This window comes from Copadichromis virginalis, linkage group LG13 (genome assembly GCF_057382275.1).
Source record: "Copadichromis virginalis isolate Kocher_CV1m ecotype Utaka linkage group LG13, C_Virginalis_male_GT1.1, whole genome shotgun sequence".
In the NCBI taxonomy this organism is placed as follows: domain Eukaryota; kingdom Metazoa; phylum Chordata; class Actinopteri; order Cichliformes; family Cichlidae; genus Copadichromis; species Copadichromis virginalis.
In genome coordinates this window covers 16,683,300-16,695,626 of record NC_140630.1, presented here as the reverse complement: position 1 = coordinate 16,695,626, position 12,327 = coordinate 16,683,300, and the positions used below count along the sequence as shown (strand labels likewise).

The window sequence follows — 12,327 nt, the reverse complement described above, 5'->3', positions numbered from 1 at the left end:
TCACTCGCGCTATGAGCGATCGTACGCTGTGTCTGTGCACGTGCGTGCTGCTGCTGTTGATAATGAAGAGATCATTTCAACACTCTTTTTTTTGTTTCTCTCCGTCTCTTCTCTCCACCGAGCCTAGCCCTTCTTTCCCTCTTCCTGCCATTCTTCAGGGCCTTTCATATCACTGCGCTTTTGTTTAGGATTGCTTATTTCTTGCCCCGTTTCTCCCAGCTCGTTTTCGCTCAGAAACAGAAAGAGAAGGAGGGAAACAACAAAAAAAAAGAACACAAGCTTCCTTGGATGTTAGCACTGCTTATATTTTGCTCTTACTCTGCACTGATTCATAGCAGCATCCTCCCACTGCTTTTTTGTAGAGAGGTCGTAATATGCACATCGTAATTGGATGTGTAATGCTTTCCTTTGCACCTCGGGTAAGCAGTGCTGACTGTTGCTGATTAAGATGTTGGGAAGACAATAAAGATTAAGCAGGTCTGTCTGTGGCTTGTGCATGCTCAAACAATGATGGAAGTTGCCCAAAAACAGAAAAATATAACTCTGGAAAGGAGGGGGAAAAAGTCAACTGCTACACTAAGACACACACATAAGGTTTTTTTTTCCAGCCTAATCAGTGAATCTGTGGAAAACTGAGAGCAGAGATTTCAACATTTTGCGGTAAAACATTTAGCTTCCCCTCCCAGTGATCAGATAACAGATTAGCGTGTTTCGTTTTGAAAGTACAGGAGGAGGAGTGAGGGTGTGGGGCAACTGGGAGATGTTCTGCTCCGTCTACAATGGAGCATCATCTGTTACGCAACACATTACATGGGCGTGTGCTGCTGGGTGGTCTGACAGCGCGGACGGTCGGTCAGTCAGGTGAATTGGCTTCTAGTCTCAGTTACAATGCCGCTGACTGAGCGCAGCCTGGCCAACCAGTCACATTTCCACCTCATTTTCCTTTCAGAACCTCAGGGCCCATCTTTTCATCGACTAACAAAAGAGCTGTATGTTGATGGGGAGGGGAGGGGTGTGTGTGTGTGTGTGTTGGACCTTGTGAAAGTGCAACAGAGGGAAGGAGGGAAAGATGGTTAAAATATGTAGCTATCTCCACCCCAAAGCCCCCGGCCCTCCTCTTTTCTTTCTAGTCTTGATGTGTTGGGACAGCAGGAAGGGGAGCTGGAGGAGAAACAGTTAATCAATAGCCACAAGGTCAGACGGCCAGCGCTGGGCTGAAGCGTGCCCTGTTAGCGGTCTGTAGAGCTGCCTGCTTGCTGAAGGGGGATTTGTAGCACTTGTCAGGGCTTAAAGGAGGCCTCTCTGGACCACTTACTCCAGGTGTAGTGTATAAAAAGAGACATGCTGGTTAGCAGCAGGAGAGGGAGACATCTGCTGGACGCTGGGAGGCACAGCAGCATGGCAGAATTAGGCCACACAAAGTTAGGGGTCAAGTTTTGCACAGTCAGAGTGACTTTGTGGCTCGCACTCTACGGATTTAGCAGTTTCCTCAGGACAGTCAGCGCCCACACCCTGCAGCGCGATGAGACATTTCCCTGCCAGGCATTTCACAACATTTGCTCCAGAATTCCTTGTTACTCATGCAAGCAGTGTATTGGTGATGTTCAAGACTTTGTAAGTGCACTCTGTGTAACTCTAATCTGGTAATGCTTAAGCTCGGAGGATTAGTAATACAGTCTTATTCTTAAAGTGTTGCTTTGAAGTTTTACCTTTACGTTTAATCAAAGTGAAGCATTCAAGCTTTTGTGTTTACATGCTCTTAAGTGCGAGAGTGTGTGCGCGCGCGTGTGTAAAAGAGAGTGTGTGTGCATATTGCTGTGCTCTTTCTAAGATAGGTGCACAAGACTGAGCGCTACAGATGAAAACTCTCAGGCTGAGCACTGTGTTTCGATCGTGTTTGTTCTTTCGCTCTGTTTCTCGCAGCAGGGGATCTTGGGGGACCCTTTATCAGTGCTGAGCAGCTTTCCACCCCCACCTGTGGTTTCTCTGTTGGCCTTTTGTGTGGAGGAATGTGAAGCGGACCAATACTGATAGAGATAAACACAGAGGGATGGTGAGGGACGGGGGCTTCGCTGGCAAATCAGCACGATACCCATTAATCCAAATCTCAGCATATTTCTCTGAGATGCTCAGAAAAGTGAACGCACGGTGGCAATTGTTCATGTTGTTGCAAAGAAAAAGAGAAAAAGAAGAACCTTATCTTCTGTTTGATTTGTTTGTCCACGGCACAATGATAACTTCAGCTCTGAGGGTTGCTAACAGCTGTCTTTTCTCTTTTGCAGTGTGAGACTTTTCTCACATAGTTAGCAAAAAAGCTGCAACAGTTTCCTTTCAGTTTCATCATGTTTCCGTTTGTCATTAATGCTGCTGCTGCAGGACATCTCAGTTTCGTGCATTTGCCAAAAATATGCGCTCGAGGCTGATCAAACCCTTCAGTGAGTCAGCGCGTAAACAAGCTGGCTTCTCAGTTTGAAACATTTCTTGAGCTACTGTTTGAAATTTACAGCCTGCAAACTCTGCACGCACTGGGGGACCTGACAGAAACCTGTTGTAACAGTTGTACTTCTCCCCATCCTCTTCTTTTACAGAGTAAAAGAGCTCTTTAATGGAGTCCCGATAGAGACGTCAAGATGAACACGTTACCATCAATGGACCGGCACATCCAGCAGACCAATGACAGGCTGCAGTGCATCAAACAGGTGTGTATGCAGAGCAGTGTGTAGAAGCCCTCTCTCCTCCTCCTTGTTTTACTCCTTTGCAGACACAGTTTTTAGAGGCAAAGACAGAAGAATGTACATTTCCTCATCCTTCCTGCATTACTTTCTCCCCTCAGCACCTTATTTGGGCATCAGTTTTTCTGGCCATTAGCTCCAGTCACACAGATCAAGTTGCACAGGGTCATAGAGCGAGAGAGAGAGGGGGAGGCAAATCTGGCAGCTAACACAGGAACAGACTTCAAAGCGACTAGCAACATAACAGCCCCCCTCCCTTCTTCTCCTGGTCCTGTGTTCCCTTACTTCACGTTCCTGACTCTTGACGTTTGCCTACCCTTGTTGTGGTTTTGCTTAAATACTTCTTTGACTGTCAGCTTTCAGGAGACTCCTCATAGACACACATATATACAGACAGACATAACCCAGGGCTACCGCCTCTGCCTGTGATTAATCGTCTACAAGAGCTCATAGACTGGTTGGCTAGCTGGCTGGCTGTGGGCATATTCATTTATGCTACGTGGGTGTGATGCTTTATATCTGAAAACATCCATATGACACCATGCCTTAGAGTGACTCAGTGAATGATGGAGCGTCTTAGCTTGTGATTTTTTGCAATTTCTCTTTACCCATTGTTGAACCTCCCACCTCCACCCCCTTATTCCCGCGTTCCCTCCTAAACTCCTGCGCACCTTTCATAATAACCTCCATCTGAACAGGCTCAGATCGCCTCGGCTCTTTTGCACGACACCAAATCTTGGAAAGGTTCTGTTTTTTGAAACGTCAGCTCATTTCAAGTGAATACAATTTGAAGTAACTGACACTGCTCACGTCTAAAATCCCCCTCGCTTACTTTCCTTGGCGTCACCGATAAGCCTGTAATAGGCGGATTTAACACGTCTGGCTTAATAAACGCACTAATTGTAGTTTGTTTTATGTACTCCTCAGCTTTTGCTGTAATGGAGCTTGTCGTAAACCTGACTTCAAAGGCTCTGAGCTAGTCATTGAGCGCTGAGCTTGTGGTAGCTCTGCTAGCAGGGTGTTGTTTTGGTTTGGGGAAAGCCGCTGGCACAGAGCAAGCTGTTATGCCCTTTTCTGTGTCGTGTTTTTTTCATGCAGCCAGGTAAGCACTGAACAGCCTGAACCACTGCTGGCCTAAAAAGAGGAGTACGCCGGTCCGTCATCTCGCTGAGGACAGTCTGTCAGACGTCTGTCTCTTGGTGTGCTAAAGCCCCATCACTGCTGCAGCTGCTCTTCTCTCTCCCTCGCTTCCCAGTTCTTGTCCTCATCCAACCCTAAACAACAACAAGAACAGCTCAGGCCCCATCCTCCTCCTGAAACTCAGCTGAGCTGTTTCACTCCGCTGTCCTCCCCCTCACACCAGAGTCGAGGTTGTCAGGCAGAGTTGGTGGCGAGCGCTGCGGCAGGAGGAGCTGTGAGTTCAGATCTAGACAGACAGCCCCTGCTGTGCTAGTTCTGATTCCTCTCGCGCTGGAGGTTGATACGCCTCCCATCAAGCAGCAATAATGCCAGATTATATCACTCATCTAGAGCAGGCTCTTCTCCTCCCTCTCACTGAACCTCGATGAGAGCATCTCTCACTTTCTCTCACTCTTTCTGCTTTTCTTCGTCATCAGTCAGACTCCTGTGAGAGTCTACAACTAACTCTATAATGCCTAATCTTCACATCACAAAAGATGAGTCACTCAAGGCCTCTCTTGAAGCCCATGATATCGTTGGACGCTCTCAGAGATTTTCTCAGTGGGCGGGCACCGGCTTGACACGTCGCATTTGCAACGAGGAGTCCCTTTTGTCACACATTGCCAGAAAGCTGCCCTTTCAGAAATGCTCACCTCTGCTGCCCCCTAAAGACAATAGTTCTACCTTCTTTCCAAGAGCACACAAAACATAACGCTTCAGCTCTAGATGAGAATAATAAATGCTTTCAAGTGGGCTCAATCTTGCCGAGTGAACGAGCTGCAGCTCTGCGCCATTTCAGAGCTATTAACCTCCTGAGCCGTGAAGAAAGGGAGCCCAATTTTAAAACCGCTTATTGTGTCCTGCCAGCCTCAGTAGCCTTCAGACACTGGGAAGAAAAGACTCAACTGTTTCAGGCCTCAGTGAACAAGCGAGAGAGACAGACAGAGACTCAAAGAGATTAGACAACACACCAACGGCTCATATTGAGTCTGCACACATAGCTGCCAGGACCAAGGTTGTTTTCTTTGTGCACAGCCAAGTCAGCCAGTGGAGTAATGGTGCCTGGGCTCTGTTACACTGAGAACAGGCAGGGAATGAGGGGAAGTGAGAGAAGGAGAATTGGAGGGAAAGATTTGGTTGCTGTGTGGGTCATGGGGGTGAGGGATGGGTGTTGCCAAGAGAGATTAACAAGAAACACTGGCATCATTGTTGATATGGGTGTGATCTTCTTCCCACATTGCGGCTGAGCCCTGAGTGGGCGTATATTGGAAAGAGTCAAGGTCCTCACAGGGTTGCGGAGAAACACAAGACATTAAATCAAGGCAGTTTAAGGGGGAGAACAAGGCTGCAAAACTACTTGGGTTCAGTGTTTTTCCAATTTGTACTTAATGCGAAAAAAATAACACTCATTATTTCCCATTGTCTCTAATAGCAGTCTCCTTTCTGTCTGTTTGCACAGCACTTACAGAACCCAGCCAACTTCCACTCAGCGGCCACAGAGCTGCTCGACTGGTGTGGAGATCCCCGGGCCTTCCAGCGACCTTTCGAGCAAAGTCTCATGGGATGTCTGACGGTACGCAAACACTAATTATGGTTTTTGTTGAGTTTTTCAGGTACTTTTTTGAACACAAGGAAAACAGTAATTAGATTTGGATAAGGATGTGTCCACCTCTGAGGCTTTTAGCCGACGTTTAGGATCGTATATACACAAGTTTCATGTAATATTCGTGTAGATATTTCAGATTGGTTTACAAAGCTGTTAATAGCACGTTGTAATTTGGATCCAGAGGTGATCTAGCTGCTTAGGCTCTTGACAGAAGTTGTCGTCAGCTGCTGCTACATTGTGCTGTGCACACACAAAACCACACACATACACAGAAGAGGTATGAAGAGGTTTGTAACTACCCAGTCACCTCTGGCTATCGCCTTTCAGTTCGCTAGCTGCTGCTCATCGATCTGGGCACAGGGCCAGAGAGCTGGCTCTCACCAGGTGTGTACAAACCTCTCACACACGTACTTACATGCGCAGCCATGTGTGCGAGCCCTTAGAGCAAAGACCTGCGTGTTTCACGTGTTTATTGCAAAGATAAGCCTTTGCAGCACTGAAAGAACGCTGTTCCCAGTCCAAGCGTTCACGTGAGCAAACAGACAAATGCTCATTAATGTGTAAATCACAATAAAAGCCTCTTAAAGGCCGATAAGGAGCTATACAATCGAGCCCCCCCACTGAGATCCCTCTCAGCATGGTGCGGTTTCCATCAGCTAAATTGTTTCGTCAGACTTGGAGCAAACTGCTGCTTATCTGGAGAATTAGAACACGCAACAAGTCTGTGCATTCTTTCAGGATTTTGTCTTTATGCCGGTTGTGTATCAGAGATCCAAAGAGAAATTTAAACATGACTGTTAATTGAACGCATGCTCCATGTGGAGGATGCGCCTGTTCCCCGGGGGCTTTAGAATCAGGAAGAGATGACGCAAATAACAAGTATTCCACTGTTAGAATGACACTTTACATGACAGGTGTAGTGTTTTTTTTGTGTTTTGTTTGTTTCTTTATATTTATGCAAAATGTGTGGGCGGTAATGTAGTGGATGCAGACATATGTATTATTTTTGTATATGATTCCACAGTTTTCTAAATTCTCCCACGTAGTTCACAAGGAGCCGTCTTTCACGAATGACTTCAACAGCAGTTAAAAATAAACTACAAAACTGATTCCTTTTCTCTTTGGCAAATAGATAAACAAGAAAGTGAGTGGCCTACTAACCCTTTCAGCACCTCTCACAGCGCTGTTTTCATATTGACAGAAATATGTGCTTGGATGCACATCCTCAGAGGGAGATTAAGCTGAAAAAGGCTTATGAGGTGAAACACTGTTAAATCCATGTTGAATCTATGCTAGCCTCTGTAACTGGCTGCCTGCCTTGTATAAACTGTAGGGCAGACTCACTCACGCAGGAAATTAAGCCATTGACAACAACACGATTTGAGCGTTTGTCAGAATAGTTTGCTTAATCCTGATGTGTCCTGAGCAGCTTCAGATGGATATAATGCAAGTTGCACTGGAAGTGTAGAATTGCATATTTTATTCTCCTGAATGGAACAATCAAATAAACCCTATTATTGACATCATTTCACCAGTTTTCTCTCTTTTTTCACCTCCCAAGCTTTTTACAGTATTGTGCACAAGTGTCGAGCCACCTCTCTTTTTTTGTTTTGCTTCCAAGGAGCCAGACTTGCTTCTAATTGTTTAAAGTGTTTTTGAGAAACTTATTTTCTTTCTTTCTTTGGACATTGGCTGCTTTTTGACTCATTTTAAGTCTACTCATTATAAATGATTATTTTAAGAGGAAGGTTTTTAGTGTGCTTACCCCTGTAACACTGGCCGATGAATCATTTAAGCATAAAAAGGAACCTAACTCACAGGATGAATCAGTGTTGTGTCTACATATAACAGGCAACTTAGCAAAGAACCAGTTTTAAGTTGTAGCTTTTGGCACCTTGTTACTAGCATCCTGTTGCAAAAACACATCATTTGTTCCCTTTTTTTGTTTAATCTATAAAAATAAAATGCCAAAGTTAACACAGCTTAGCAGGCATAAAGTATTTTTGCACCAATAAGATGATTCCCAAAAAACTGTTAGCTTAAAACCTGCCACCTAATAGATGTATTTGCTCCTTCAATTCATCCATCTACTGTTCACTAAAGCCTCATTATAAATGGTCTCAGTGGAAGGGCGACTGTCAAGAAGCCATTCTTCAGGCTGAGATATGCCACTTTACATAAGACTGTTCTGAAATCAGTCTGATGGAGCGACAAACTCAAATTTGAAATTTTATATCAATATATATGGAGGAAACTGGGAGAGAGGTGCAGCAGTGAGCGTATACAGGCATCTGTTAAACACGGTGGAGGCTCTCTCGTGGCTTTGCGCTGCATTTCACCCAGTGGTGTTTGGGTTCTTGTTAAAATGATGGAAAAGTCTGATTTTGATTTACCATGCATTACCATTTGGAGATCCTCTGATTGCAGCAAAGATCCTCATCTTTCAGCATGGCAATAATCCTAAACACACTGGCAGAGCAGTAAAAGCATAACTGGATAGAAACGTGCAAACTATTCCAATTTTGTGTTTTAATAGTAGATGGATTAGAAAAACTTAGATATTATATATTTACCCGCTAACTGAAGCTTGAATCGACAGAAAAATACCCCAATACCTATTATTTCAGGTGCTTTCAGAGCAGACAGTTCTGCAGACTATCCAGAGGTTAGTCTGGACATCCCCTGGAACTGCATACCTTCCTGTTTTCATTTGAGCCATTCATAGAACATCTGGGGCAATGTAATATCTGGCCAGCAGCTGGTAATGAACCATCACCTTGTGATCTTTTTATTTATTGTTTGATTTTTTTAGTTGGGTGGTGGATGCCTGGTAGCGAGTACAGGGGAACTCCTAGTGAATGTGTGTTTATATTGGGCTCTGCGCAGTCAGAATTACATAGTATTTCCTCTGTTGCATATAGATTCAACAAAGCCTGCACTTTTCAGTATGATCTCATAAAAAAGAAAAAGTTACTAGCACTATGAAAAAGTCCCACATTCTCCTCATCTGGTTGGACATCTGACTCACGCTCCGGCTGGCTGGGTGTCGCGCTCTGGCCAGTTCACTTCCTGGTCAGTGCAGACTTGTTTCAGGTGACCCTTCATAAGCTCTGCTCCTTCTGCAGAGTGACTGTGGTTTGGCACTCTCGCCTCTCTTGGAGGAGGATACAGTCATCAAACTCGTCCCAACTGTGGATCATTGGAGCGAGCCAGACTGCAGACTCCACATTAATCTTACTATCTGTCTTTTCGTGTGTGTATTTGTGCGTGAGCGTTCACTCTTTCTGAAGAGAAATGAAGTTTATTTACAAAAGTGGCTCAAAATATGAGCACAGTTAATAAATTCAGCAGTCGAGAATATTTAGAAATTCAACTTGGGGACTTTTGATAGATAGACAGCAGCTATACTCACAATCCGCTGCTCTTTCTCCAGGTGGTGAGTCGCGTTGCTGCTCAGCAGGGGTTTGACTTGGACCTGGGCTACAGGCTGCTGGCTGTATGTGCTGCCAACAGGGACAAATTCACTCCTAAATCTGCAGGTAAGACCCATCACTTAAAAACAACAACTTTTCTTTATATACAAAACAAGTCACATATCATAAAATCACATCTTAAAGTCTTATGCTAACAGACAGTTTAGCTTATTAATTAAATAACTGTATAGTTTCAATAAATAAAAAGAAAATAAATGTCTGTTAAAGTCACCATGAATCTGTGGTTGGTTGATTTCTACCAGCAACCACAAACATCACACAAAAAGTCCATGGAGCATTATAATGTGAAGTTATTTTTAGTTCCCATTAAACATTGATGTGCTATTGAGATGAGCCATCTGAGAGGTAGCCTGAGAAAAAGAGTCCACTCAACAGTGTTTCCGCACTGCGTGCGTGCAGCCTACACGCACATACACATGAAGCCAAAAGAGAAAGAGTGAGCAGTAATGCTATCCTCAGACATTTATCTATCAAATCCAATTTCCCCCGATCCATACCTCCCCTCCCCGCCTCTCCGCCTCCCACAGTCCTGCAGGAGCTGCCTGTTCTTGTACATTTGTCAAAGTGAAACATGCAGAGGCGGGAGAGAGAGGAGAGAGAGAGAAAGAGATGGATGGCTGGAGAGGTGTCGCTGATGTGTGCTGGACCACTCGCTCTGCCTGACAGAAACCTGACAAAGCTGTTGTCAGCCAGTCAGAGCACAGATAAACCTTTATTCGGCGGTTGCATGAGTAGGAATAATAAGAGTCAAATATTTTGTCTGGTTTCTTTGTTTTTCTGACAAGTTAAACGTGTGTCATTTGTCGGAAAACAGGAACTGCAGTTATGTCAGTAACGGTTTTGAAATCTTATCCCATAATTCCTCATACAGGCTACAGTTAAATGTGTTGCAGTTAAATGTACAGAAGGGAGTTTCTGCTTTGTTTTGTTTTTTTGTCCAAAGTGTCCGTGATATGAACATTTGCTAAGGGTGAATATCAGCTTTCAGTTGTGGCGGGAAGCATCTTGTTGGGGGGAACTTAAGTGGTCAGACAGACGTCATTGTACATTATTGATTGTTGTGTTTCTCTCTCTCTCTGTCTCTCTCTGTGTTCCTGCGTTGGGATAATATGATTGTTGTCCAGGCCATGGCACGGACTGGCTGGCAGGCTGCCTGGCTGGGCTGGGCTGGGCCCGACTGACAGTCAGAATCATCTTCAGGCCTGCTGATGGTTCTGGGATCTAATAGAAGACAGCACGAGGGTTTCAGGAAGAGCTGTTTATGTACAGGAGACAAATGGGTACTATAGTGTAATTATGCGAGGTTGGGGGAGGGATGTGAGATATGATGCAGCCAGCCATTAAACAGGGCAGACAGGCTGCTGGAGTGGGAAGCAGATATGACTCAGGGCAGATCTTACTCACTGAGCGTCCGTCTTAGCTCCCTTACAAGGACGTCTGTCTGAGAAGCCAGACAAGGGGATGACAGCGGAGACAAGATGTGTGCATGAAATCAAAGATACATCCATGCGCTCAGAAAGAGATGTAGAGAAGTGTCGGCTGTCTGTGTGGTCGTTTGTGTCTTTTCACCTGCCTTGCGCGCGCGTGTGTATGTACGTGCATTTATGCATGCGTGTGTGTCTAATTGTGCAGCTCCTGCACAATGTTCTTGGAGTCTGCATGGCGACAGAAGCCTGTGAATCTGACACCTGAGAGCCCAGACAGGGGCCAAGGAGTCTGGGATGCTATCTGTAGGCTCCTCAGGGATGGAGGCAGACTGCAGATCAATCACACTGACACTTTCTTTGAAAGCATCAGTCAAATAAGAAATTGATGAAACAATTATCCCTACCCTCCATTAGAGCAGTTCAACAAAAACATTTAAAATGATATTTGTGTGGGTTTTTTTAAAAACTGCAGCCACAAATGACTGTAGAATGAATGCAAATAAATGCTGAGTGAACATATTAGAAACTAATCACTAAACTTTTAGGTTTCCAAGAAGGCTGACTTTGCATTTTAATATTTACATCAACTCTTTTGTGTGTCTCAATTAAGTGTCTTGCAAGTAATTGAACCCATGAACAAAGTACAAAGGCATAGTTGCACAGTATGAAAGTATAAATTGCTGACTGTGAGATCTGTCGAGTGAAGTAGAAAGATTTTCAGCAACAGCAGGCAGCTGACGATGAGCTGTCCGGAGATTGTGACCCTGCAGTGAAGCCTGGGGGATTAGTATGTTGCTCTAATCTGGAATCAGCCAGAGAAGAGACCTATCTGCTGTTAGGCAACGTAGCATTAGCACTGTTAACTCTCAGAACCAGCAAAGATACACAGCATTACTGCTGTTAGCATAGTAGGATTGTTAGCATTGATGTTTTGCTCCATGTTTATTTTTTATTTTTTGGAGTAGGCATGCTATAAGCTCAGGTTTATAGAAAAATAAACTTAAGTAAATCTGTGTTTATGTTTTACACCCAATAATCTGTAGTCTAGCACAAATACGCTTACACCTCAGAGGTTCATTAGATGATAGAGGCGCACTTTCCGCCTTACAAATGCACAAAACACAACACATAGGAAATTAGATTAATCACAAAATCTGTCGAAGCTTTTTCTGCTGCCTTTTTCAGTGAATCTGCTACTCTAAATATAAACTCATAAAGAGTTAGTTATCTTCCTTTTATGAAGGAAAAGCTTCACAAATTGTCACCAAGATCAGCTTTAGTTGTCTGCAGTTATCAGCTTGTCACCTCATCTCCTTGAAAATATCTCCTCCTGTTGTTTGTACTCGGATTACATCTGAAGTGTGACTTGGATTGTTTTGAATGTGTATATGTTTCCAGCGTGACTCGACATGCCCTGGATTAGAGGCGGCTCCTCCCTGGAATGGTAGCTTTTTTAGCTTTAATGTTTAAGATACACACAGGTTGCTGCTTGTTTTCCCTTTGTCTAACTCAAAGACGTAATAGTTATTTAGACTGGAATCTCGAGTGATATTGTAATTTACACAGAAGGTTAAAGTCCCTATCCAAACAATGATTCGAACTGTAAAACCTTATCTGCATACATTAAAATTACATATTTAACATTTTTTCCAGGCCTTAACATGGCATAGACTTAACTCTAGCTTTCGTGTAATGCTATAAATATATATATGATTTTGCAAACTAGTCCCCACCCCCTCCTTCAGCAGCTTTCCTGTAGCCTGCTCTCCTGTACTAGCAAGTCTCACTTACAATACTGGTTCCCAGTGCTGAAGTTTTAAGCAGTAGGTTTTTCCTCCTGCTTAGTTTGTGAAAGGAGAAGTCAGTAAAACAGAAAAGGTGCTTTTCCA

At 44.1% G+C, this 12,327-nt stretch overlaps 1 protein-coding gene across 6 annotated transcripts in view; it reads left to right on the top strand.

Moving 5' to 3' along the window:
- zmiz1a (zinc finger, MIZ-type containing 1a) overlaps positions 1-12,327 on the top strand; it is a 110,511-nt gene that overhangs the window by 73,670 nt on the left and 24,514 nt on the right. For all 6 annotated transcript variants that reach the window (XM_085477583.1, XM_085477585.1, XM_085477581.1 and 3 more), the window contains 3 exons: positions 2,589-2,699; positions 5,371-5,484; positions 8,951-9,056. In XM_085477583.1, coding sequence (XP_085333709.1) covers positions 2,631-2,699; positions 5,371-5,484; positions 8,951-9,056 — 289 coding nt within the window. In that variant the 5' untranslated portion in view covers positions 2,589-2,630. The remainder of the gene's footprint in view (positions 1-2,588; positions 2,700-5,370; positions 5,485-8,950; positions 9,057-12,327) is intronic.